Source organism: Arvicanthis niloticus, chromosome X (assembly GCF_011762505.2).
Source record: "Arvicanthis niloticus isolate mArvNil1 chromosome X, mArvNil1.pat.X, whole genome shotgun sequence".
Classification (NCBI taxonomy): domain Eukaryota; kingdom Metazoa; phylum Chordata; class Mammalia; order Rodentia; family Muridae; genus Arvicanthis; species Arvicanthis niloticus.
The window spans coordinates 17,028,411-17,055,337 of record NC_047679.1 but is presented as its reverse complement, the minus strand read 5'-3'; the positions used below and the strand labels follow the sequence as shown (position 1 = coordinate 17,055,337).

Below are 26,927 nucleotides of genomic sequence, written 5' to 3'. Positions count from 1 at the left end.
GCTTTATGCTCTTAATGCCCACCTCAAGTGACACATTATTTCCAACAAGTCCACACCTCCTAAACTTCCCCAACAGTGACACCAGCTGGGAACCAAGTATTCAAATACTGAAGCCTGTGGGGAACATTTCTTATTTAAACCAGCACAACCCCTTACCAATTGGGTAGAAGCTTTCCCAAGATTTGGGTTAATAGAATATATAGACTCAGATAAATGAAGCCATTATTCTAAAAGACCTCATGAAGATATTATCTACTAATAAGAACTATCATACATCTTGATACCTCCCCAGGTAAAGTGGAAAGAATGAATCAGACCCTTAAAGAACTACTTACTAGTTGATTAAATTGCCTGTACTAGGCTTTTGCTTATAGCTTTGCTTAGAATCCCTATAGCCCCTTGAAAGGACATATGCTGCATCATTAAGAAATGCTATATGGAGTGGATGAACATGGCTGTCTGTAATGGCAGAGCATGGCAGGAATGGGAAGGCAAGTGATTCAACCCCGGGGGAGCTGAAGATGGCTCAGCAGCAGGTCTTGAGGTTCTAAGGCCCAGCTCCCCCACCAAATGCTGTGATGTGAGGCCCGCCACCTCTCATGAGACCACCGCCTCCTTTCAGCACGAATGAGAGGCCCTCCTCCAACACCCAGGCTGTGGGAAAAAATATGACTGGGGATCCCAGGGTTCCTCCCGCCATGCTGTGGGTAGTCGGCTGGGAACACTCTGGGTTCCTCCAGCTGGAAGTTGGGCCCGGCTGCTCATTAACTAAAAGCCTCTCCCTGGCTCCTCACAGTTCCTCATGGTGGTGTGGCCCCAACACATGAGGAAGTCCTTGGGTTTCCAAAACCGGTTTATTGACATGGCAGATGGTGGATGGATCTGGATGCATACCCGGTAAAACCCAGGGTGGACCTGAGTTGAATAGGGAGGGGAGGAGGGGGGAGGGGCTAGGGAGGAATGTTTAATCGGCTCCACCTCTGGCCTTCAGGTACCTCATTCGTATGTAAATCTCTCTAGGTCCTGTTCACACCCTACACCTGTGTACATGACTGAAGGGTGAAGGTGGAATGGAGATTAGACCTCCTGTTAGGCCCGACACCAGGCCCCTCCTTTTGATCCTAATATGCCACCAATACCTCCCCCAGGAGAAATACCTCCACCCTTGGGCCCACCACACCTGGAGACACCACCTTTCATGCCTCCACCCATGGGAGTATACCTCCTCCTCCAGGTATGATGTTCCCACCAGGAATGCCTCTGGGGACTGCTCCTAATGCTCCAGTACTGCCTTCCACTGAGAAGTTATGGGTAGAAAATAAAACTCCAGATGGGAAAGTTTATTATTATAATGCTCAGACTCGTGAATCTGCATCAACCAAGCCAGATGGAGTTAAGGTTATTCAGTAATCAGAACTAATGCCTATGCTTGCAGCCCAAACACTGGTTCAGGCCCAGGCTCAGGCACAAGCCCAGGCTTAGGCTCAGGCCCAGACCCAGGCCCAGGCCCAGGCCCAAGTCCAAGCATAAGCAGTAGGCGCTCCCACCCCTACCACCAGTAGCCCAGCACCTGCAGTGTCCATGTCAACACCAACTTCTACCCCATCCTCCACCACAGCTACCACAACTGCTACTTCAGTTGCACAGACAGTATCAACACCCACAACACAAGACCAGACCCCAAGTTCTGCTGTGTCAGTTGCCACACCTACAGTTAGTGTTTCAGCTCCTGTTCCTACAGCCAGCCACACCTGTGCAAACTGTACCCCTGACGCACCCACAGATGTTACCTCCCGCTGTTCCTCACTCAGTACCTCAGCTGGCAGCAGCAATACCTGTTTTCCCACTAGTAATGGTGCCTCCAGTCTGTGTGCCTCTTCCTGGCATGCACCATCCCACTTCCAGGTGTATTACCAAGAATGGCTCCTCCCATATTACCCATGATACATCCCCAGGTTGCTATTGCAGTTTCACCTACTACCTTAGCTGGGGCAACAGCAGTTTCTGAGTAGACTGAATATAACACAGCAGATGGGAAGACGTACTATTATAGTAGAACACTAGAATCAACATGGGAGAAGCCCCAAGAACTGAAGGAAAAAGAAAAATTAGATGAGAAGATTAAAGAGGCATCTGAAGAGCCATTGCCAATGGAGACAGAGAAGGAAGCTCCTAAGGAAAAATCTATAAAAAAGATAAAGGAGGAAGGAGCCCAAAGAAGAAGAGATGACTAAAGAAGAAGAAAAGGCTGCCCAGAAGGCAAAGCCAGTAGCTACTACTATACCTGGTACTCCATGGTGTGTTGTTTGGACTGGTGATGAGAGGGTCTTCTTTTACAATCCTACCACTCAGCCTTTCTATGTGGGACCAGCCTGATGATTTGATTGGAAGGGCAGATGTTGACAAAATTATTCAAGAGCCCCCTCATAAAAAAGGATTGGAAGACATGAAGAAGCTAAGGCACCTGGCTCTGACAATGCTGTCCATCCAAAAGTGGCAGTTCTCGATGAGTACAATTAAAGAAGAAAAAGAATTAATGGAAAAAAAAAATGAATGAAGATGAGCCTATTAAAGCAAAAAAGCAGAAGAGAGATGATAATAAAGACACTGATTCAGAGAAAGAAGCTGCCATGGAAGCTAAAATTAAAGCTGCCCAAGGCCACTGTCCCTCTGGAGGCTCAACTGTAGCAGTTCAAGAACATGCTGCTAGAGAGAGGGGTGTTTGTCTTTTCAACATGGGAGAAGTATTTGACACTCAGTACTTGCTTCTCAATTCTAAAGAAAGAAAAAAGGTGTTTAATCAGTAGAGACTGGAGCAGAGGAAGAATGCAGGGAAAAGAAAAACAAAAATAATGCAAGACAAGGAAGATTTCAAAAAAAAAATGATGGAAGAAGCAAAGTTTAATCCAAGAGCTACTTTTAGTGAATTTGCTGCCAAACATGCTAAAGATTCAAGATTCAAAGCAATCGAAAAGATGAAAGATAGAGAAGCATTGTTTAATGAATTTGTGGCAGCTGCAAGGAAGAAAGAAAAAGTTCAAAGACGAGAGGTGAGAAGATTAAATCAGATTTCTTTGAACTGTTATCTAATCATCACTTGGATAGTCAGTCTCTATGGAGCAAAGTAAAAGACAAAGTAGAAAGTGACCCACGATATAAAGCTGTGGATAGTTCATCAATGAGAGAAGACCTTTTCAAAAAGTACATAGAGTAGCTAAGAATTTAGACCCAGAAAAAGAAAAAGAGATGGAAAGGCATGCCCGCATTGAGGCAAGCCTTCAAGAAGGTGAAAGAGAAGTTCAAAAGGCATGTTCTGAGCAAACTAAAGAAACTGATGGAGAGAGAGCAAAGCACAAACAAGAAGAAGCTATCCAGAATATCAAAGCTCTTCTATCTGACTGGTACATTCTTCCGATGTGTCCTGGTCTGATACTAAGAGGACCCTCCGGAAAGACCACTGCTGGGAATCTGGGTCCTTATTGGAAAGAGAGGAGAAAGAGAAACTCTTTAATGAACATATTGAAGCACTTACCAAAAAGAAAAGGGAACACTTTAGGCAGCTTCTAGATGAAACTTCTCCAATTACCTTAACATCCACATGGAAAGAAGTGAAAAGAATAATTAAGGAATATCCGCAGTGCATTAAGTTCTCCTCCAGTGACAGGAAAAAAACAAAAGGAGTTTGAAGAATACATCGGAGACAAATACATCACTGCCAAAGCTGACTTCAGGACACTTTTGAAAGAGACCAAATTTATTTATCACATACAGATCCAAAAAGCTAATCCAAGAATCTGATCAGCACCTGAAAAATGTAGAAAAATATTGCAGAATGACATAAGGTATCTAGTACTGGAGTGTGTACCAGAGGAGAGGAGGAAACTAATCGTGGCATATGTTGATGACCTGGATCGCCGAGGTCTATCTCCACCTCCTACAGCATTAGAGCCCGCTAGACAATCAACAAAATAATCCTAAATACCCTTCCACGGGCTTGCTGTTAATTGAAAATGCTTGCATGAGTAAAGTTTCAGGTTTTTACATATATGTGCATTAGTCAACCTATTGGCAAACCACCTGACGAACAGAAGGAGAAGCAATTGTAGGCAGTCTCTGAACAGAATACTTTGAAAATATCTAATGCTTTTCTTTGTGTGGCAAGACTGACATATGCACTCAAATATAGGCTGTCTCTAGTAAATTTAAAATCTTGAAACTAAAAGTCATCCTTTTGTAAGGTGTGGAAGCCTGGTGATGTTCTCACTAGCAGTGTTTACACAGCAAGACAGGAGAATCTGTGGTAGAAGCTTGGGCATACCACAGACTCCAGGAAAACTGAAGTTGGAGTTTGTTTTTTATTTTGTTTTTTAATCGGGTAAAAAAAGAAAACACTGAATTGAATTCTTCCAGAGACTATGACTATTATAAGGAACAATACCTTTACCTTTATCTCTAAAGAACAGTGTACCCTTCCAGTCTGGGCCCGAGCACTGAGCAGATGCCGGGTGGCAGCTCTGTCCCTAATCTCACAGAACCCAGAGGAAGTGGGCCTTCCAGGAGCTCTAACCCGGACAGTATCTTAGGTAAGGAGACAGCAACACCTGCCTAAAACAAGGAGTAACTGGGACCCACTAGGACCCAGAAAGTCACTCCTGGCCCGGAGCACTGATTCCTTCCTGTCTGCGCCTGAGCACTGAGCAGATCTTGGGTCCCAACTCTAACCCCAGTAGTAACACCCACCTCACACAGTTCTGATACAACCAGAATAATAGGAAAGACAGGCTCCAGTCAGAGACAGGATAGGTAGCACTAAGGAGATCCAAATGGCGAAAGGCAAGTGCAAGAACATAAGCATCAGCAACCCAGGGTACAGGGAATCATTAGAACCTAGTTCTCCCACACAAGAAAGTCCTGAATTCCCCATATCACCAGGAAAGCAAGATTCAGATTTAAAATCACTTCTAATGATGATGATAAGAGGACTTTAAAAAGGACATAAAAAACACTCTCAAAGAATTTGAGGAGAACACAGGTAAACAGGTAGCAGCCCTTAAAGAAATGCAAGAAAACACAACCAAACAGGTGAAGGAATTACACAAAACCATCCAGGATCTAAAAATGGAAGTAGAAACAGTTAAGAAATATCAAAGGGAGACTACCCTGGAAATAGAAAACCTAGGAAAAAGATCAGGAGTCATAGACGCAAGCATCACCAACAGAATACAAGAGATCGAAGAGAGAATCTCATGCATAGAAGATACCATGGAAAACATAGACACAATGGTCAAAGAAAGTACAAAATGAAAAACATCCAGGAAATCCAGGACACAATGAGACGACCAAACCTAAGGATAATAGGTATAGATGAGGGTGAAGACTCCCAACTTAAAGGGCCAGTAAATATCTTCAACAAAATTATAGAGGAAAACTTCCCTAACCTAAAGAAAGAGATGTCCTTAAATATACAAGAAACCTACAGAACCCCAAATAGACTAGACCAAAAAAGAAATACCTCTCATCACATAATAATCAAAACATCAAATTTACAAAACAAAGAGAAGATACTAAAAGCAGTAAGGGAAAAAGGCAAAGTAACATATAAAGGCAGACCCATAAGAATTACACCAGACTTCTCACCAGACACTATAAAAGCCAGAAGATCCTGGACTGATATTGTACAGACCCTAAGAGATCACGAATGCCAGCCCAGACTACTATACCCAGCAAAACTCTCAATCACTATTGATGGAGAAATCAAGATATTCTATGACAAAACCAAATTTACACAATATCTTCCCACAAATCCAGTACTTCAAAGGATAATGAATGGAAAACTTCAGCACAAGGAGGGAAACTACAACCAAGAAAAAGCAAGAAAGTAGTCTTCCAACAACCCCCAAAGAAGATAGTTACACAACCATAATTCCACCTCTAATAACAAAAATAACAGGAAGCAACATTTTTCCTTAATATCTCTTAATATCAATGGTCTCAATTCTCCAATAAAAAGATGTAGACTATCAGACTGGATACATAAACAGGACCCAGAATTTTGCTGCATACAGGAAACGCACCTCTGTGACAAAGACAGACACTACCTCAGAGTAAAAGGATGGAAAACAATCTTCCAAGCACATGGTCCCAAGAAACAAGCTGGAGTAGCCATTCTGTAAAATAAAATTGATTTTCAACCAAAAGTAATCAAAAAAGATAAGAAAGGACACTTCATATTCATCAAAGGAAAAATGCACGAAGATGAACTCTCAATTCTGAACATATATGCCCCAAATGCAAGGGCACCCACGTACATAAAAGAAGCTTTACTAAAGCTTAAAGCATACATTGCACCTCACACAATAATAGTGGGGGATTTCAACATCCCCAATGGATAGATCATGGAAACAAAAAACTAAACTGAGATACAATGAAACTAACAGAAGTTATGAACCAATTTTCTTAACTGATATCTATAGAACATTTCATCCTAAAACAAAAGAATATACCTTTTTCTCAGCACCTCATAGTACCTTCTCCAAAATAGACCATATAATTGGTCACAAAACAGGCCTCAAAAGATACAAAAAGATTGAAATAATCCAAGACCACCATGGACTAAGGCTGGTCATTAATAATGACAAAATCAATGAAAGGCCCACATATACCTGGAAACTAACAATGCTCTACTCAGTGATGACTTGTTCAAGGAAGAAATAAAGAAAGAAATTAAAGACTTTTTAGAATTTAATGAAAATGAGGACACATCATATCAAAACTTGTGGGACTCCATGAAAGCAGTACTACAAGGAAAACTCATAGCTCTAAGTGACTACAAAAAGAAACTGGAAAGAGCATACACTAACAACTTGACAGCACACCTGAAAGCACTAGAACAAAAAGAAGAAAATATACCCAAGAGGGGTAGACATCAGAAAATAATCAAACTCAGGGCTGAAATCAACAAAGTAGAAACAGAAAGAACTATACAATATATCAACAAAACCAGGAGCTAGTTCTTTGAGAAAATCAACAAGATAGATAAACCCTTAGCCAGACTAACCAAAAGGCACAGAGACAGTATTTGAATGAATAAAATCAGAACTGAAAAGGGAGACATTACAACAGAAACTGAGGAAATTAAAAAATCGTTAGATCCTACTACAAAGATCTATACTCAACAAAATCAAAAAATCTGGAGGAAATGGACAATTTTCATGACAGATACCAGGTATCAAAATTAAATCAGGAGCAGATAAACCATCTAAACATTCCCGTAACTCCTAAAGAAATAGAAGCAGTCACTAAAAGTCTCCCCACCAAAAAAGTCCAGGGTGAGATGGTTTTAGTGCAGAATTCTATCAGACCTTCCAGGAAGACCTAATACCAATTCTCTTCAAACTATTTCATAGAATAGAATGAGAAGGAACAATACTCAATGCGTTGTATGAAGCTACAATTAAGCTCATACCTAAAACACACAAAGACACAACAAAGAAAGAGTGCACAGACCAAACTCTCTTATGAATATTGATGCAAAAATACTCAATAAAATTCTCACAAACCGAATCCAAGAACACATCAAAGCAATCATCCATCATGATCAAGTAGACTTTATCCCAGGAATACATGGATGGTTCAATATTCACAAATCTATCAATGTAATCCACTACATAAATAAACTCAAAAAACCACATGGTCATCTCACTAGATGCTGAGAAAGCCTTTGACAATATTCAGCATCTCTTCATGTTAAAAGTCTTGGAAAGATCAGGAATTCAAGGCCTATACCTAAACAAAGTAAAAGCAATATAGAGCAAGCCAGTAGCCAACATGAAAATAAATGGAGAGAAACTTGAAGCAATCCCACTAAGATCAGGGACTAGACAAGGCTGCCCACTCTCACCCTACCTATGCAATATAGTACTGGAAGTCCTAGACAGAGCAATTAGACAACAAAAGGAAGTCACAGGGATACAAATAGAAAAGGAAGAAGTCAAAATTTTACTATTTGCAGATGATATGATACTATACTTAAGTGACCCTAAAACTTCCACCAGAGAACTCCTAAACCTGATAAACAACTTAAGGAAAGTGGCTGGTTATAAAATCAACTCAAACAAATCAGTAACCTTCCTCTACTCAAGGGATAAACAGGCTGAGAAAGAAATTAGGGAAATGTCACTTTTCAAAATAGTCACAAATAATATAAAATACCTTGGAGTGAACCTAACCAAGCAAAAGAAAGATCTGTATGACAAGAAGTTCAAGTCTCTGAAGAAAGAAATCGAAGAAGATCTCAGAAGATGGAGAGATCTCCCATGCTCCTGGATTGGCAGGATTAACTTAGTAAAAATGGCCATCCTGCCAAAAGCAATCTACACACTCAATGCAATTCCCATTAAAATTCCAAATCAATTCTTCATAGAGATAGAAAGAGCAATTTGCAAATTCATTTGGAATAAGAAAAAACCTGGATAAAGAGAACTATTCTCAACAATAAAAGAACTTCTGGGGGAATCACCATCTCTGACCTCAAACTGTACTATAGAGGAATAATGATTAATACTGCATGGTATTGGTACAGAGACAGGCAGGAAGATCAATGGAATAGAACTGAAGATCCAGAAATGAACCCACACACCTATGATCACTTGATCTTTGACAAAGGAGCTAAAGCCATCCAGTGGAAAAAGAACAATATTTTCAGCAAATGGTGCTGGTTCAACTGGAGGTCAGCATGTACAAGGATGCAAATAAATTCATTCTTATCTCTTTGTACAAAGCTCAAGTCCAAGTGGATAAAGGACCTTCACATAAAACCAGATATACTGAAACTGATAGAAGAGAAGGTGGGGAAGACCCTCGAATACCTAAGCACAGGGTAAAATTTCTGAACAGAACACAGTGGCTTATGCTTTAAGATCAAGAATTGACAAATGGATGCCAGGTGGTGGTGGCACATGCCTTTAATCCCAGCGAAGGCAGAGGCAGGTGGATTTTTGAGTTCGAGGCCAGCCTGGTCTACAGAGTGAGTTCCAGGACAGCCAGGGCTACACAGAGAAACCCTGTCTTGTAAAAACCAAAAAAAAAAAAAAAAAAAAAAAAAATAGAATTGACAAATGGGACCTCATAAAATTGTAAAGCTTCTGTAAGGCAAAGGACACTGTCAATAATACAAAACAGCAGCCAATACACTGGGATAAGATCTTTACCAATCCTAAATCTGATAGAGGGCTAATATCCAATATATGCAAAGAACTCAAGAAATTAGACTCCAGACAACCAAATAAACCTATTAAAAATGGGGTACAGAGCTAATCAAAGAATTCTCAACTGAGGAAACTCGAATGGCCGAGAAGCACCTTAAAAAATGCTCAACATCCTTAGTCATCAGGGAAATGCAAATCAAGACAACACTGAGATACCACCTCACACCAGTCAGAATGGCTAAGATCAAAAACTCAGGTGATAGTACATACTGGCGAGGATGTGGAGAAAGAGGAACACTCCTCCATTGTTGGTGGGGTTGCAAGCAGGTACAACCACTCTGGAAATCAGTCTGGTGGTTCCTCAGAAAATTGGACATACCATTACCTGAGGATCCAGCTATACCACTCCTGGGCATATACCCAGAATATGCTCCAACACATAACAAAGACATATGCTCCACTATGTTCATAGCAGCCTTATTTATAATAGCCAGAAGCTGGAAACAACCCAGATGTCCTTCAACAGAGGAATGGATACAAAAATGTGGTACATTTACACAATGGAGTATTACTCAGCTATTAAAAATAATGAATTTGAGAAATTCTTAGGTAAATGGATTGAACTAGAAAATATCATCCTGAGTGAGGTAACCCAATCACAAAAGAACACACATAGTATTTACTCACTGATAAGTGGATATTAGCCCAAAAGTTTGAAATAGCCAAGATTCAACTCACAGACCACATGAAGCTCATGAAGAAGAAAGACCAAGTGTGAGTGCCTCGGTTCTACGTAGAAGGAGTAACAAAATACTCAAGGGATCAAATATGGAGACAAAGTGTGGGACAGAAACTGAAGGAGGGGTCGTCTGGAGACCATTCCACCTGGGTATCCATCCCATGTGCAGTCACCAGAGGTAGACTGATGTGGATGTCAGGAAGTGCGTGCTGACAAGATCCTGATATAGCTGTCTCCTTAGAGGTCTGCCAGAGTCTGACATATTTAGAGTAGGATGCTCACAGCTAACCATTGATGTGAGCAAGGGGTTCCCAATGGAGGAGTTAGAGAAAAGACTGAAGGAGCTGAAAGGGTTTGTGGCCCCATGAGGAGAGCAACAATACCAACCAATCAGAGCTCCCAGGGGTCTAAACCACCAGCCTGGGAGCACATAGGGAGGGACCCATGACTCTATCTGTATATGTAGGGGAGGATGTCCTTGTCAGGCATAGATGTGAGAGGAGATCCTTGGTCCCATGAAGGCTGGACACTGAGTGGGGGTGGGGGTGGAATTTGAGGGTAGAGAGGTGGGAGTGGGGAGGTAGGTGGGGGCACATCCTCATAGAAGCAGGAGGAGGGGGGATGGAATAGGAGGTTCCTGGGTGGGGGGGTGGGGTAAGGGGATAAAATCTGAAATGTATATATAATATCCAATAAAAAAGGAAATTAGCTGAGCAAGGCAAAGGAATCACACCAGTGAGCAGCATTCCTCCATGGTCTCTGCTTCACTTTCTACCCCCAAATTCCTGCTTAACTCCATGCTCTGAATTCCCTCAATGACAGACTTTGATGTGAAAATGGAAGTGAACTAAACCCCTTCCTTGGCAAGTTACTTCTGGTCATGATGTTTATCATAGCAATATAAAGCAAACTAGAACAGATACATTATACCCAAATAAAGAAGGTGGCTGGCAACAGTGCCCAGGGAAAACATGCAATTGTAACACAAAGAGACCCTTTTAAATTAAGACTTAAAAATATATATTTAGCCTGTTTACTATGAGAAAAGTTAATGAGAACTGTAGTGATGAAGGCCACTCAACCTCTCTGCTAACCGGTTCATTTTGATGCATGTCCAGTCTTATTTACCCAATGGAAACTTAGAAAACCAGAAATTCCTAGGGGTTACAAATAGTAGAAACTGAAGATTTAAGATTTAAAACACACTATGGAAAAACTGGGTATGGGGAAATGAATGCATGGCTGGAATGGATTAAATATTCTGTCAGCACATTAAATAAAAACGACTGTTACACTTGTGTTATAGGGAGGCCAAAAGCTTGGGGTGTCCATCCTCACTGAGATGGACCTCAGATACCTACAAATATTCCAGTGCAACACCACCAGACATATGCCCTGGCCATGATCAAGCTAGAAAACAGGGTTAATCTCCTCAAAGGCATGATCTTACTGGACAATTGGAATGAGACCCATGCTTTAGTCCAACTGGTTACTCCTTTCACTATTGCCTAAAGTCAACCTCAACTGTCTCATCAAAAAGTGGAGCTTCTGATTCCTGGAGGGTCGGTCATTTGGCTCTCACATTTATATAAATTCTATCAGAGTGCTTAAAGGAATCTCAAATAAGATTAAGAATAAAAATGAAATAGCAGCAGAATTTGAGTCAGTGCTGTCATGGTGGCCTACCATAAATAAAAGTGTTGACTGGACAAATTATATATGCTAAACCAACAAAGAATTGTAAATTATGCTAGGGATGCAGATCATCTAGATGCCAACACTAGAAAGTTTTGGGAAAATAGCCTAGCCATAGACATGATGGTAACAAAAACAGGGGCTCTACGTCATGAGCTTATCAGTGTTGTACTTTCCTTCCTGATTATATGGTTCCTGAGGGCACCATTGAGCTGGCTTTTTAGAAACTACTTTTCTAATAACCCAACTCATTTTATCTTATTTTATTTGTTCAGGAATAAACTATCCTTTCTTTAATCTATGGAATGACAGTTTGGAAATTGGAAAGGGATAATGGCATCAACCCTAGAAGTTATGAATATGTGTGGGAAATGTAAACAAAACTGTACTGATATTTTCTTCTATCAAAGGGTTGAATAAAACAGACTTCACTAAAAATTGTAAATTGCAAATATTTGAATTCCTCCAGGCTCAGCACTTTATGAAATTAAAATATATGCTTGTTTCATTTCTCCTCTAGGCTGCACTGTTCTTATGCCAACCACATAAGACCATGATGCTGAGCCATGACCACTTGGAATAAGGCAGGAGTTTTTTTTTTTAAAAAAGCTGTTGGGACTCCTGCTGGGTAGGCTGCCTTGCTTGCTTTAGCATGGCCTTCTACAGAAATAAAACTTTTGACTTTCCAAGGAATGTTGGATTGTGTGGTCATTTTCTTGATACTCCAAATCCATTTCTTAGCCCTTCTCCACCCACCTCCTTACACACACCCTTTCACAGCCTGCCCAGCATAAGGACACTATTCCAGGGAAAGACTAACAATAGATTTTGCTCCTATATCCCTAAGCAAGGAACTCAAATATCTGATAGTTTTAGTGGATGCACATGGAAGCATTCCCCACTGAGACAGAAAGAGCATCAGAGGCAGCTATTGAGTTCATAGAACTCATTATCTGCCACTTTGGGCAACCCTAGTCCCTTCAATCTGATAATGACTTTGCTTTCATTTCTAGTATCACTTAAGAAATAAATGTAGCTCTCAAAATTAAGTATTATCTCCATGCAGCCTATAAGAAATTAATTTCATATTTGTATCCAAAATTAACTCTCTTACTTCCTTAGAGGTGAGTACTATGTTTTGCTTCAACAGTTTTTGTTGCCCAATTAGGGGCTCTAAAGAAGACCTATTTTAAGTGGAGTTGCTACTTGAATAAACACTAGATAGCACCCTCTGCTCCTTGTGGTCAAACATCTGGCATTGCCTTCCTAATTGATTATGAATTTTTACGGGTTCAGACTTTCCCTGAACAGTTGGAACAGTATTTTGATCTAAAATAAACTTGCTCAGCCTGCAGGTAGATAAATCATCTGTGTACTGAGAGAGTTTACTCCCAGGAAGAGATTTGTCAGGGAATAGATGTTCTAGTTTCATCTTTTTTATGGCCAGGATAAAACCTGACCAAAAGCACGTTAGAGAGGAAAGAGATTGCTTGGCTTATACTTCTGAGTCGCAATCCATCATCAAGTAAAGTTAGGGCAGGAACTCAAATTTGAAATCTTGAGGCAAGAACCATGGAGGAAGGTGGAATGCTGTTTGCTGGCTTACTCTGACAGCTTTTTTATACAGTCCAGGCCTACTTGCTTAGGGATGGTGTTACCCACAGAAGTTTAAGACCTCCTGCATCAATTAATAAAATGATTCCCCACAGACATGTCCACAGGGAAATCTGATCTAAGAAGTTTCTTAATGGAGGCTTTCCTCTCTGATGATGTCAGGTTGGCGATTGAAGTTAACTAAGACAAGTATTTGCCGAGGGCCTATCCAAAGAGGTGAAGACTATTACAAAAGTTCTAGTGTAACACAGTCCAAGAAAGCTGTTGAATAAACTGGATGGGGGCAAATAGGAATTGAGAATCTGAGTATATAGGAATATAAAAGAAAACATCTTTCAGGTCTAATACTGTGAACAAGAAGGTGCAAGGATTGGAAAACAGAGTGGATCAGAACTTGTGCATCATTTACAGCCCTTAGACCATGAACTCTGCTGTAGGATCCATCTGCCTTTTTGGTTTTACTGTTATGGGAGTGGTATTGTATGAAGAGCTACAGTGGCATAGTAGCTCAGTAGCCAGATGTTAATCAATGAACATCATTACACTTTTTTCAATTAGAGGAAATGAGAATTTTAATTTCTGAAGTAACAGCAATTTATTCATTGTACATACTATTATATTATGCAAAACAACCTTTGGAAAATTTAGACACAGAAGGGAATTATATAGTTCAGTTTTCCCTCTGGAGAGATGAAAAGCTTTTTGACTCTGAAGTCTTTGATAAAAGTAGCACATAATTTTTGTATCTACAGAATACTGCCACTAGTTGGTCTTCCAAATTTGAGTCTCTAGCACTTTGTAATCCAGACAGAGTTTAACCCTACACCTTGCATGCCTTCATTAGAGAAGTTAAACACACAATCCAGGAATTCTTTACAGTAATTTATACATTTTAATTGGTTGCATTATTAACATGTACAATATGATTCTTTTCTAAAAAAACATTACGTAATAAATGGATGCTGCTCTTAAAAAAAGTTCGGATTGTTACAAGTAACAAGTATTAACAGATACATACAAAACAGCCTGTTCAGAATGGGCACCAGCCTTCCCACAGGATCTTCAAGGATGGGTAGGGGTAAAAAAAACCACAAGACTGTTCAAAATTCAGATAATTAGATACATATGAACTGTAAATAGTTCTCTCACTCTCCAGTGGACAAAAGAGTAATTTTTCTATGCCCACTGCACCCCAGAGTTCCCAGGGTCTCCATCATCATAGGCCATATAGAGGATTCAAATTAGAATTCTCTCTCTCTCTCTCTCTCTCTCTCTCTCTCTCTCTCTCACTGCGTGTGTGTGTGTGTGTGTGTGTGTGTGTGTGTGTGTGTGTGTGTGTGTGTGTTATATAACTGTGTTTGGCAGAGTTTCTTTTGGCAGCTGGTTGTTCTGTTTAGAGAAGGAGGGATGCATATTGAAGACCTGGGTGTGTGTTCTTGGTCTGTAAAGGACTCTGTGCTCTGTGTTCACCGGTCCCTTCAACAACTTCAGCCCTCTTCAGAGGCCTTGGCCTGGTCATTCTTGTCCAGCATGGTGGATTCAGGGAATTCATTGTACAGCTCCACTTCTGATTCCTGCTTAAGGGTATTCTGAGCAATTGTATGAAAGGCCTACTCCACATTGATGAACTCCTTGGCACTGGTCTTGAAGTACTGAATGTTGTTTTTTCTGTGACACTGAGCCTGTACCCTCTTTGTAGCCACTTGTCTTGTCTTTGAGGCCAATCTTGTTTCCCAATACAACAAAAGGGAAGTTCTTAGGATCCCAGGGGCTGAACTGAATAAGAAGCTTGTCTCTCTAGCTCTCAAGGGTTGTGAATGTGTTGGGGGCAGTCACATCAAACACCAGAATGCAGCAATCTGAACCTCTGTAGAAGGCCACACCAAGAAACTGGAACCATTTTGACCAGCTGTGTCCCAGCTCTGCATGGTAACAATTTTGTAATCTACCATCACATCCTTGGTGAGAAAGTGTGTGGCTTCGTACTAGCTACTGAACTTTTCCACATTCTGGTTCATGAGCTATGTTCTTTCCAACACCATAATCTCCCAGGATGATGCCCTTCAGCAGCATTTTCTTCCTAAAGGTCATCCTTTAAGCGTGGATCCACTGAGGAGGAGACACAACAGCACGCAGAGACACAGAAGTCCAACTCTAGTTCCAGTGTTCTCCTTGGAGCTTCCCAGTCCCAACAACAATAGCCAACGCCACCCCATCAGGCTTTATATCATCAGTCTTTTAATTCCTTGGGAGTTTAAGGATATTGGAGATTTCAGGGAAAATGATTAGTGTCCTTACAAGTAATTGTGGCAGAAATGGCTGTTAATGAATGCTCAGAAATAGAAGAATTCTAGAATTTAGGAAGAATTTCTTTTGGATGATATATGGGTTTGTACACAGACTATGGGGTGATGTTGTCTGAGGCCCCAGTCAACTTTAGATCACCACAGGATAGAGCACTGAAAGACAAGAATGTCATAAGAATCACTGGCTTATCAGTGAGACTTAAATGGGCCTAAACTTTAGACATGATATCCCTATCTAGGAGAGAAATGGGGCAACAATGTAGAACAAGAAATGAATGAGTGAAGGATATTTGTTTATCACATATAAAGTTTTAATAGTTACTCATGAAGTTTTTATGGTTAAGGAACAAAGTGAAATTATAATCCAAGGCATCTTTTAATGCACTGGTGTGAATATTAGGTAATTGAATTACAACAAAGTAGGGAAATCTCTGTTTTAAATTTCATATGTTATCAGATAATATTCTTGATTTTGAGTTAGTGGTACCTAGTGGCCTGCTAGCATGAGCCGAAAGGTTTTGTATGATAGTCTCAAGGGCTGTTACATCCGACACAGAGGTGGGAAATGATTGCTTATTAAAAGAAATATAGACATCTTCAGACTATTGAGTGTCATAATATCCAGGGGAGCTTTCTAACACTGATCTGTCAACTTGAATACATTTGGGAAACTTCATATGGCAGAGATGCTATTACTATGACACGGTAAATATGTCAGCTTTTGTTATTGACTTGAAATCAGAGGGCGATATGAAAGGAAAAGATTAATGTGCTCTGACATTCATTTCCATATGCATTACGTTTATTAATTATTTTCCTTCACTGACATCAATTAAAACTGAAATTTTATAAGATCAATTGACAAGTGGGTAAGTTTACTTTAATGTAAGTTCATAATCCGACCAATGAAGTAATAAAACAAATGATTCAGAAAAGATAATATAGAGGCATTTGGCCATTTTCTGTCTCAGGCCATTTGAGCATTGTTGAGTCCTTGGTTTTGAGATAAACATCTCAAAAATCCTTGTGGTATGAGGTTTTGGAACTTTTCAAGGTAATGCACATTCATTTTCAGATATTAGGAAGAACTTGTATTTTTAAGGGAAACGTGTAAGAGATGAAAATCACACCACTGCACAAGAACAGGATGGCTGCTAGAAATGCCACTACCATGGCAATGCCAACCTGCTGAATATGTGGGTAAAGGGGTATATGGAAAGATGGTGGAAAATCAATCCCCTCCTTGTTTATGATGGAGAAATAATTGCACAAGACAGCAAGGAAGACAAAGCTACTGGCAATGATGTTCAGAATCGCTGAAAAGCCAAAGGCATTGTAGGTGACACTCTCCTCTTGTCTTCCCATGTACACATTTCTAAGAGCATAAACAGTGGCTATTTTTCCAACCAGCCACAAAAGGCTGGTAGTCAACATCAGGTGCTGAGAAACACGAATATCCAAAGGAATGAAGCTGTCATGGTAGCTGTATTGGTAACACATTCTAATATTGCTGAAGTTGTCATGGTGGTAGATGCAGGCTTTCCACACTCCAACAAAGGCCATACTAGGGTAAGAGATCACAGGTTCCTCCAAGTACCACACTCGCCACTGTGGGAGGCCCATGGAGGTGATGCAAAGAATCCATGCTATGGTGGACAAAGCCAAACCTCCTACCTGGCGACTGGAACCTTTGTTGAACAATATCATGATGACAGTAAACACTGGACAACTGCAAAGAAATACAAGATAAAATAAGGACAGGCTCCTCAAGCCTGGGGGACTGCCAGTTGGGTGACTAGTAACAAGAGAGAATATGTGTTTATGTTTGAGAAAATAGGCCTTTGTTCTAGAAATTGCTATTGGGAATGTAGCCTGAGCAAATTACAAGAAGATCCTTCTAGGAATATTTACTATGACTTGACAATAAATTCTAATAGTTCCATTTCTGACTGTTGGTTCAGATGGACAATGAGGTTTTAATACAGATATTCAGTCACAAAGATGATCACCAATTTGTAATATTGGGGTATGTCAAGACCAGCATAACCTATGTTTGAAGTTCCAGGCCAGCCAGGGCTTCATTGTGAGACCCTGTATATTAAAAAAAAAAAAAAAAAAACCTAATTTAGCAAAATTAATAAATGATGAATTAATAATTAATTCATTTATAAAAAGTAATAGAAGATTCTGGTAAACAAATACAGTTTACTGCTCAGTGTACATTATCTTGGAGCAAACCAATTCACTAGAATACTTACCACATGTCAAAAGAGATGAGAATTTAGGAACCTAAAAAATGTTCACCACAAAGCAAATCTAAAATACATAGAAACCACTATATGGTTGGAACTCCATCTTCCCTCCAGTCTGTACCTACACCTGCAGCAGTGGCAGATCACACACTGTGCCCCACCCCACAGCTCTGCCTGCCTCCCAAGAGGCTGACTCTACACCTGAGACACATACTCCACCCCAAACCCCCACACCTGCTGTGACCCCAGCAAGCCTAGCAGCCCTGGGCTCTTCTCTCCCCTGTTGGATCTCCATCTTCCGTCCATTCTCACCTACACCTGGAGCAGTCTTGGATCAGCACAGTGCACCCCATCCCACAGCTCTGCCTGCCTCCCAGTAGGGCCGCTCCAACCCAGGATACCCAAGCTAGCCAACACCAGAGACAGCCAGAAGGTGAAAGGCAAGTGCAAGAACATAATCAATAGAAATCAATACAATATGTCACCATCAAAACCCAGCTCTCCTACTGTAGCAATCCCTGGATAGCCTGACACAGCTGAAGAGCAAGACTGTGACCTTAAATCCCATCTCATGAAGGTGAGAGAAGCCTTTAAAGAGGATATAAATAATTCCCTTAGAGAAATACAGGAAAATTTGATCAAACAGGTGAAGTAAATGAATAAAATGGTCCAACACCTAAAAAGAAAATAGAAGCAGTAAAGAAAGCACAAATGGAGGCAACCCTGGAGATGGAAAGCCTAGGGAAGAGAACCAAACTTGGAGAACATCATCAAGAGACTATAAGAGATGGAAGAGAGAATCTCAGGTGTAGAAGATACCATAAAAGAAATGGATACACCAATCAAAGAAAATGCCAAATGTGAAAAGTTCTTAACTCCCTTCTCTGATCTCTGATTGGGTTAAAGACTAGCTATAGTCTCACAATTCAGCTTAAGTTGTTTAGCATTTAAGAAGATGTTTTAGGTTTGAAAAGATGTTTTTAGGATGAAAATACAAGTTAGGATAGAAAACGATTTAGACTCAAAACTCTAAACTCACAGAGAGAGGTTAGATGATAGAATACTTTATCTAAGCTGCCAAACACAAATGGACTGGATATTATGAATGTATAGTTTTCAAATTTTTCATAATTATTATAATTGTATTCAACTCATATTTGAAAGAAAAAGAGTCTTTTATTGAACTAAAAGGGAGAATTGTAGAGAGAAAAAACTAATCATAAAAGAATGGCATAGATAACATTTAATATCCACTGGCAACTGAAAATAAAATGAAAGAGCTAGCACCCTAGTCATTTGTCACATTGACCTACATCACTGCTTGGAAAACTTTTCTACGAATTCAAACTTTGTAGTTCAGATTAGACCATTTTATTGTAGATAAGAATCTCAAGGAAAAAATTCCTTTTTTTGTTTGTTTGTTTTTTTGGTTTTTTTTTTGTTTTTCGAGACAGGGTTTCTCTGTATAGCCCTGGCTGTCCTGGAACTCACTCTGTAGACCAGGCTGGCCTCGAACTCAGAAATCCGCCTGCCTCTGCCTCCCAAGTGCTGGGATTAAAGGCGTGCGCCACCATCGCCCGGCAAGGAAAAAATTCCTAATAAAGGGGGATACTTTAGGAATATACTGATCCATGGTTTCCAGCTGGAAACTTGAAAATGGGTGTTATTACATTTTCAACTTGTTTTTAAGGACATTTTATAAACTCTCAAAAATTAAATGAGTCAGATGTGGAGGTACACAACTACAAACACTTGAGAGGCAGAGGTCATGGGATTATGGCTTGAGTCCAACCTAGGATATTGAATATTGAAGTACTGTAAGATATATTTTAAAATAACAACAATAGCAACAACAACAAAGCCAAATGAAGGCTGGCTATATGGCTCGACTGCTTGACCTTTATATGCAAGACTTCAGATTTTTATAACACTGTAAAAATAGTAAATTAGTTATTCTTAGTATATTCATAGAATAGAAGTTTTGATACTGAACTCAATTTAAAGTAAATAAACAATTGGCAATATTGCCAAAATAAAATACTCATTAATGTAAAAAAAAATGTTCCTAACTCAAAACATCTAGGAAATTTAGGACACTATGAAAAGACCAAACCTAAGAATAATAGGAATAGAAGAGGGTGAAGATTCAAGTTTAAAAGGGCCAAAAAAACCATATTCAAAACATAGAAAAATTTTCCTAACCTAAAGAAAGAGATGGCAATAAATGTACAAGAAGCTTACAGAACATCAAATAGATTGGATTAGAAAAGAAAATCCTCTTGCCACATAATAATCAAAACCACTAAATGTACAGAAGAAAGAAAGAATATTAAGACTTTCAATGTAAAACTGCAAGTAGCATATAAAGGCAGACCTATCAGAACTACACCTGACTTCTCAACAGAGACTCTAAAGGCAGAAGATCCTGGACAGATGTCTTGCAGACTCTAAGAGACTACAGATGCCAGCTCTGAGTACTATAGTCAGCAAACCACTCAATCACCATAGATGGAGAAACCAAGATAATCCACAACAAAACCAAATTTAAACAATATATTTCTACTAATACAGCCCTACAGAGGATACTAGAAAGAAAGCTCCAATACAAGGAGGGTAACTACACCCAAGAAAACACAAGTAATTAATCATCTTACAGTAAAAAACAAAAGAAACACACAAACAGTAACACCTCCAACAAAAAAAATGACAGGAACTAACAATCATTTGTCATTAGTATCTCACAACATCAATAGACTCAATTTCCCAATAAAAAGACAGTCTAACAGACAGAATTGATCATTCTGCTTCATACAAGAAACACACTTCAGAAACAAACACAAAGAAACAAAGATAAACATTATCACAGAGTAAAGGGTTGGAACAAGATTTTACAAGTAAACAGAACTAAGAAACAGGCTAGAGGAGACATTCTAATATTTAATAAAATAGACTTTCAATAAAAAGTTATCAAAAGGGATGAGGAAGGACACTTCATACTCATCAAAGGAAAAATCCACCAAGATGACATCTCAGTTCTGAACATCTATGCACAAAATGCAGGGTACCCACATTCATAAAAGAAACTTTACTAAAGCCCAAATCACACATTGAACCTCACACAAAAATAGTGGGGGACTTCCACTCCTCACTCTCACCAATGGACAGGTTATTGAAACAGAAACTAAACAGAGAAACAATGAAAGTAACGGATGCTATGAACCAAATGGATTTAACATGTATCTACAGAACTTTTCAACCAAAACCAAAAGAATATACCTTCTCAGTACCTTATAGAACCTCCTCCAAAATTGACCATATAATTGGGCACAAAGCAAGCCTGAGCAGATAGATAAAAGAAGATAGAAATAACCCCTTGCATTCTATCAGATAACCACAGATTAAGGCTGGACTTCAACAACAGAAACAACAGAAAGTTCACATACTCATAGAAAGTGAACAACTCTCTACTCAATGATCATTTGGTCAGGGAAAAATAAAGAAAATGAAGACTTCCTAGAATTCAATGAAAATGAAGGCACAACATGCCCAAACTTATGGGACGCAGTAAAAGCAGTGCTAAGAAGAAAATTCAGAGCATTAAGTGCCTTTATAAAGAAATTGAAGAGATCTTATACGAGCAACTTAAAAACAGCACACCTAAAAGCTCAAGAACAAAAAGAAGCAAACACATCCAAGAGGAGTAAATGGGAGAAAATAGTCAAACTCAGGACTGAAACCAACCAATTAGAAACAAAGAGAACAATACAAACAATCAACAAAATCAAGAGCTGGTTCTTTGAGAAAATCAACAAGATAGACAAACCCTTAGCTAACCTAACTAAAAGGCACAGAGACAGTATCCAAACTAACAATTTCGTAAATGAAAAGGGAAAGATAACAATAGAAATCATTAGGTCTTACTTCAAAAACTGTACTCCACAAAACTGGAAGATCTAAATGAAATTGATGTATTTCTAGACAGATACTGCATAACAAAATTAAATCAAGATCAGGTAAACTATCTGAACTGTTCCAATAACACCCTAAAGAAATAGAAGCAATCATTAATATTCTCTCAACCAAAAAATGCCCAGAGCCAGATGGTTTTAGTGCAAAATTCTACCAAACATTCAAAGAATAAAACAAATACTCCTCAAACTATTCAACAAATAGAAATAGGAGAAATGCTACCTAATTTATTCTATGAGGCCACAGTTATCCTGATGCCTAAACCACACAAAGACTCAACAAAAAAGAGAGCTTCAGACCAATTTTCTCTCAAACCAAATCCAAGAACACATAAAAACATCATTCATCATAATCAAGTAGGCTTCATCCCAGGGATGCAGGGATGATTCAATATACAAAAATCCATTAACATAATCTACTATATAAACAAACTGAAATTTAAAAAAAATCACATAATCATTTCATTTGATGCTGAAAAATCTTTTGATAAAATCAAACACCCATTGTTTGTTTTAACCCATATTAAAATTTTGGAGAGATCAGGGATTCAACGCACATACCTAAACATAATAAAAGCAATATATAGCAAACCAACAGCCAACATCAAATTAAATGTACAGAAACTTGCAGCAATCCCACTAAAACCAGAGACAAGACAAGGCTGCCCACTTTCTCCCTATGTACTCAGTATAGTACTTGAAGTTCTAGCTAGAGTAATAAGACAACAAAAGAAGATCAAGGGGATACAGGAAAAGGAAGAGTCATGGCATCATTATTTGCAGATAATATGATAGTATGTATAAACAATCCCAAAAATTCTACCAGAGAACTCCTACAGTTGATAACCAACTTCAGAAAAGTGGCTGTATATGAAATTAACTCAAAGAAATCAATAGCTCTCCTTTATACAAATGATAAACTGGCTAAGAAAGAAATTATGGAAAAAACACCTTTTACAATAGCCATGAATAATATAAAATATTTTGGTGTAACTCTAACCAAGCAAGTGAAAGATATGTATGACAAGAACACGTCCCTGAAGAAAGAAATTGAAGAAGATCTCAGAAGATAGAAACACCACCCATACTCATGAATAGATAGGATTAACATAGTGAAAATGACATCTTACCAAAAGCAATCTACAGATTCAATGCAATCCCCATCAAAATTTCAACACAATTTTTAACAAACCTTGAGAGAACAATTCTCAACTTCATATGGAAAGGAAAAAAACCCAGGATAGCCCAAACAAGTCAGAATAAAAGAACTTCCAGAAACATCACCATCCCTGACCTTAAACAGTTATGATTTTAAAAAACTGTATGGAATTGGTACAGAAACAGACAAGTTGATCAACGTAATCAAAGTCCCCACACACCTATGGGCACTTGATTTTTGACAAAGAGGCCAAAACCATATGTCTTAGTCAGGGTTTCTATTCCTGCATAAATATCATGACCAAGAAGCAAGCTGGGGAGGAAAGGATTTATTCAGCTTACACTTCTACATTGCGTTTCATCATCAAAGGAAGTCAGGACAGGAACTCACACAGGGCAGGAACTTGGAGGCAGGAGCTGATGCAAAGGCTGTGGAGAAATGCTGCTTACTGGCTTGCTTCCCATGGTTTGCTCAGTCTGCTTTCTTACAGAACCCAGGACTACCAGCCTAAGGATGGTACCACCCACAGTGGGCTGGGCCCTCCTGCATTGATCACTAATTGAGAAAATGTCTTACAGCTGGACCTCACGGAGGCATTTCCTCAAGAGAGGCTTCTATGATAACTCCAACTTGTGTCAAGTTGACACATAAAACCAGCCAGTACAACTGACCCCTTGTCAACTTGACACACAAACACATCACTATTAAGCCTCAACCCTTTCTTTCTCATTCATCCCCAAGACCTAAAGAACTTGAAAAGTCCCACAGTCTTTACAAATTCTTACATATTAAAATTTCAATCCCTTTAAAATAACTGATTTCTTTTGAAATTCAAAGTCTTTTTACAATTCAAAGTCTCTTAACTGTGGGCTCCACTTAAATACTTTCTTATTTCAAGAGGGAAAAAATATCAGGGCACAGTCACAAAGCAAAAGCAAACTCTAACTGTCCAATGTCTGGGATCCACTCACGATCTTCTGGGCTCCTCCAAGGGCTTGGGTCACTTCTCCAGCTCTGCCCTTTGTAGCACTCATCTTGTCTTCTAGGCTCCAGCTGCCTGTACTCCACTGCTGCTGCTGATCTTGGTGGTCATCTCATGATACTGGCATTTCCAAAATGTTGCTGTCTTCTGCTGCAACTGGACTGCACTTTCACAAATAGCCCCTCATAGGTTCTTTTTGTGGTGCTAAGCCTCAACTTCTCAGCATGACCCCTTCAGTCCTGGGCCTTCAACTGCCACTGAGGCTTCACCTTCATCAATGGCCTCTCCTGGCCTCTCACAGTACCAAGCATCTCCTGCTACCCCTTCATGTTTCAAAATCAGTACTATCTGGGTGACTCTTATATATTACCAAGTCTGGCTGCCAACACGAGGTACAACCATGGCTACCTCTAGAACACAGATTCTCTGTGCTCTCAGGAAACACTACCCAGATTTCACCTTAATGATGCTGGTCTCTTCTTAATCACTGCTAATATCTTAGCTCCAGCTAACCAGCATCAATCATCCCAGTAATGCAAAGGTTTTTTTTTGTTTTAGTAGTTCTGGTATCTTGTTAATCACAGCTCATTCTTTAGCCTCAGCTACTCAAAACCACAGAATCTTCACAATCAAAATAGCAATGACCCTGATTAAAATAGCAACAGCATCACTCCTTCACTTGTCCTGCTTTGGGATAAGGATACCAACCTACCCTCAAAACTTTGACCCAAAATTTGTCCTGTTTAAAAGAAATGCAGGGATGGAGCAGAAACTGAAGGAACAGCCAAACAATAACCAGCCCAACGTGAAATCTATCCCATGGGCAAGCATCAGTCCCTGACTCTGTTATACTTCCAGACAGGAGCCTATTATAACTGTCTTTAGAGAGGCTCTATCCAGCAGAAGACTGAAACAGATGCAGTTACCCACAGCCACTTATGGAAGAGGACACTTACAGAAGAGTTAGGGAAATGATTAAAGGCCCTGAAGGGGAAGGAAACCCCACAGGAAGACCAACAGAGTCAACTAACCTCAACTCCTGGGAGCTCTCAGAGACTGAACCACCAACCAAAGAACATACACAGGCTGGAGGTCCCCAGCACATATGTAGCAGACATGCAGTTCAGTCTCCATGGCTAGATTGTCTGGCCTCAGTGGGATAGGGTATGCCTAATTTGGCAAAGAATTGATCTACCAGGATGGGGAGATACCTAGGGGCAACACCCTCTCAGAGGAGAAGAAGAAGGGGAATTGGGGGAGGGAGTCTGTGAAGGAGGCACTGGAGGATGAACAGCATTTGAGAAGTACATAGATAGATAGATAGATAGATAGATAGATAGATAGATAGATAGACAAATAGACAGACAGGCAGACAGGAAACCAGTAGGCATATTTTTGTACTATCATATTTTTAAACATTTGTTATTTAGATATTTAGTTGTTTTTTTTCTTCCCTTTTTCTTTTTTAAATTTTATTTTGCTTTTTGAGACATAGCCTCACTAATATATAAGGATTTTCTCCAACTCACTACATGGCCCAGGTTGGTCTCATACTCAAGGAAATTCAGGTGCCTCACAATTTTGAAAACTTGGATTATAGCATGTGCCACTATGCTTGCCTTGTGTCAGGTTTTATATTGTTGTTTTATGGCTGTTGTCATTTTTTTGAAGCAGTGTTGTTAGAACTCAGGGACTTGAGCGTGCTAGATAAATGGTTTGCCTCACCATCCCCAAAAGTGTGTTTTCAGGGGTTTTATTTTAAGGTACTATCTATAATCATGTCTTTAGTGCCAAAAAAAGAAAATATGAGAAGCGAACTGCTAGATGGAATCCAAGGAAAAAGTTTCCCGAAGTCAACTATCTTCTACATAAGAATAGAAATCCTAGAAAAGCAAATTTGAAGATATTTCCATTTTCATTGCCTAAGAAGGAACATTTAGGGGCTGGAGAAATGGCTCAGCAGTTAAGAGCACTTACTACTCTTATAAACGACCTGGGTTCAGTACCCAGCACCCACATGTTAGTTCATAATTATAACTCCAGTTCCAGGGAATCTGATACCTCTTCTGATGTCCTGGGCTCCTGGACACACACACACACACACACACACACACACACACACACACACACAAATAAATAAATAAATAAACTATTAAAGTATTTTAAAAGCAGTTAGAGATGACACTTACTCATTGTTTGGTCCATAGTTTGCATTCCTTGCATGACTCCTATGTGTCAGCTACTAAAGACAGTCTCAGCTTCAGCCAGGACGTCAAGATGTATCAATGCATGCTTCAGTTGCATAGATGGTGCAGAGATGAAGCCACGTAATGGAGGTGTAATGGTGGAAAATATTTCTGAAGAATACTGTGATGATTTGTATATGCTTGGCCCAGGGAGTGGCACTATTAGAAGGTGTGGCCCTGTTAGAGTAGGTCTGGCCTTGTTGGAGTAGGTGTGTCACTGGGTGTGGACTTTAAGACCCTCATCCTAGCTGCCTCCAGATAGAGATGTAGAACTCTCAGCTCCTCCTGCACCATGCCTGCCTGGTTGCTGCCATGCTCCTGCCTTGATGATAATGAACTGAACCTCTGAACCTGTAATTCAGCCCCAATTAATTGTTGTCCTTTATAAAGAGTTGCCTTGGTCATGGTGTCTGTTCACAGCAGTAAAACCCTAACTAAGAGAGATACTTTTCTTAATTCAACCAAAAAGAGAAGTCTAAATGTGACAAATAGGGAGAGGAGATGCTACCATGTGTCTGAGACCTGCTCTGGATGGTGAGGTCAAAATGTAGTAGTAAGTACAAGTCTAGCCTTAGTGTCAGATGAATGGCAGGTGTGGGTTCAGGTGAATGAACAAGTAGGAGAAGATATCCAATTTAGTCTATGAAGATCACAGGGTTCTGGAAGTTATAGTGGCAGTATCCTAGACAGGGGCACAGAGTAAAAGAATGTGGCAGGCTGGTTCCTGAAATCATATCTAATGTCTGAAACAATCCTGGCA

The 26,927-nt window shown here is 39.7% G+C and overlaps 1 protein-coding gene and 2 pseudogenes across 2 annotated transcripts in view; 1 reads left to right on the top strand and 2 right to left on the bottom strand.

Annotated features, from left to right (window-relative positions):
* Positions 1-449: 449 nt before the first annotated feature.
* On the top strand, positions 450-3,972 carry LOC117694620 (transcription elongation regulator 1-like; annotated as a pseudogene).
* A 10,763-nt stretch (positions 3,973-14,735) lies between these two features.
* Cldn34 (claudin 34) overlaps positions 14,736-26,927 on the bottom strand; it is a 158,688-nt gene continuing 146,496 nt past the window's right edge. For both annotated transcript variants that reach the window (XM_076918442.1, XM_076918443.1), the window contains one exon: positions 14,736-17,289. In XM_076918442.1, coding sequence (XP_076774557.1) covers positions 16,632-17,267 — 636 coding nt within the window. In that variant the 5' untranslated portion in view covers positions 17,268-17,289 and the 3' untranslated portion in view covers positions 14,736-16,631. The remainder of the gene's footprint in view (positions 17,290-26,927) is intronic.
* LOC117694622 (ras-related protein Rab-7a pseudogene) lies at positions 14,742-15,345 on the bottom strand (annotated as a pseudogene).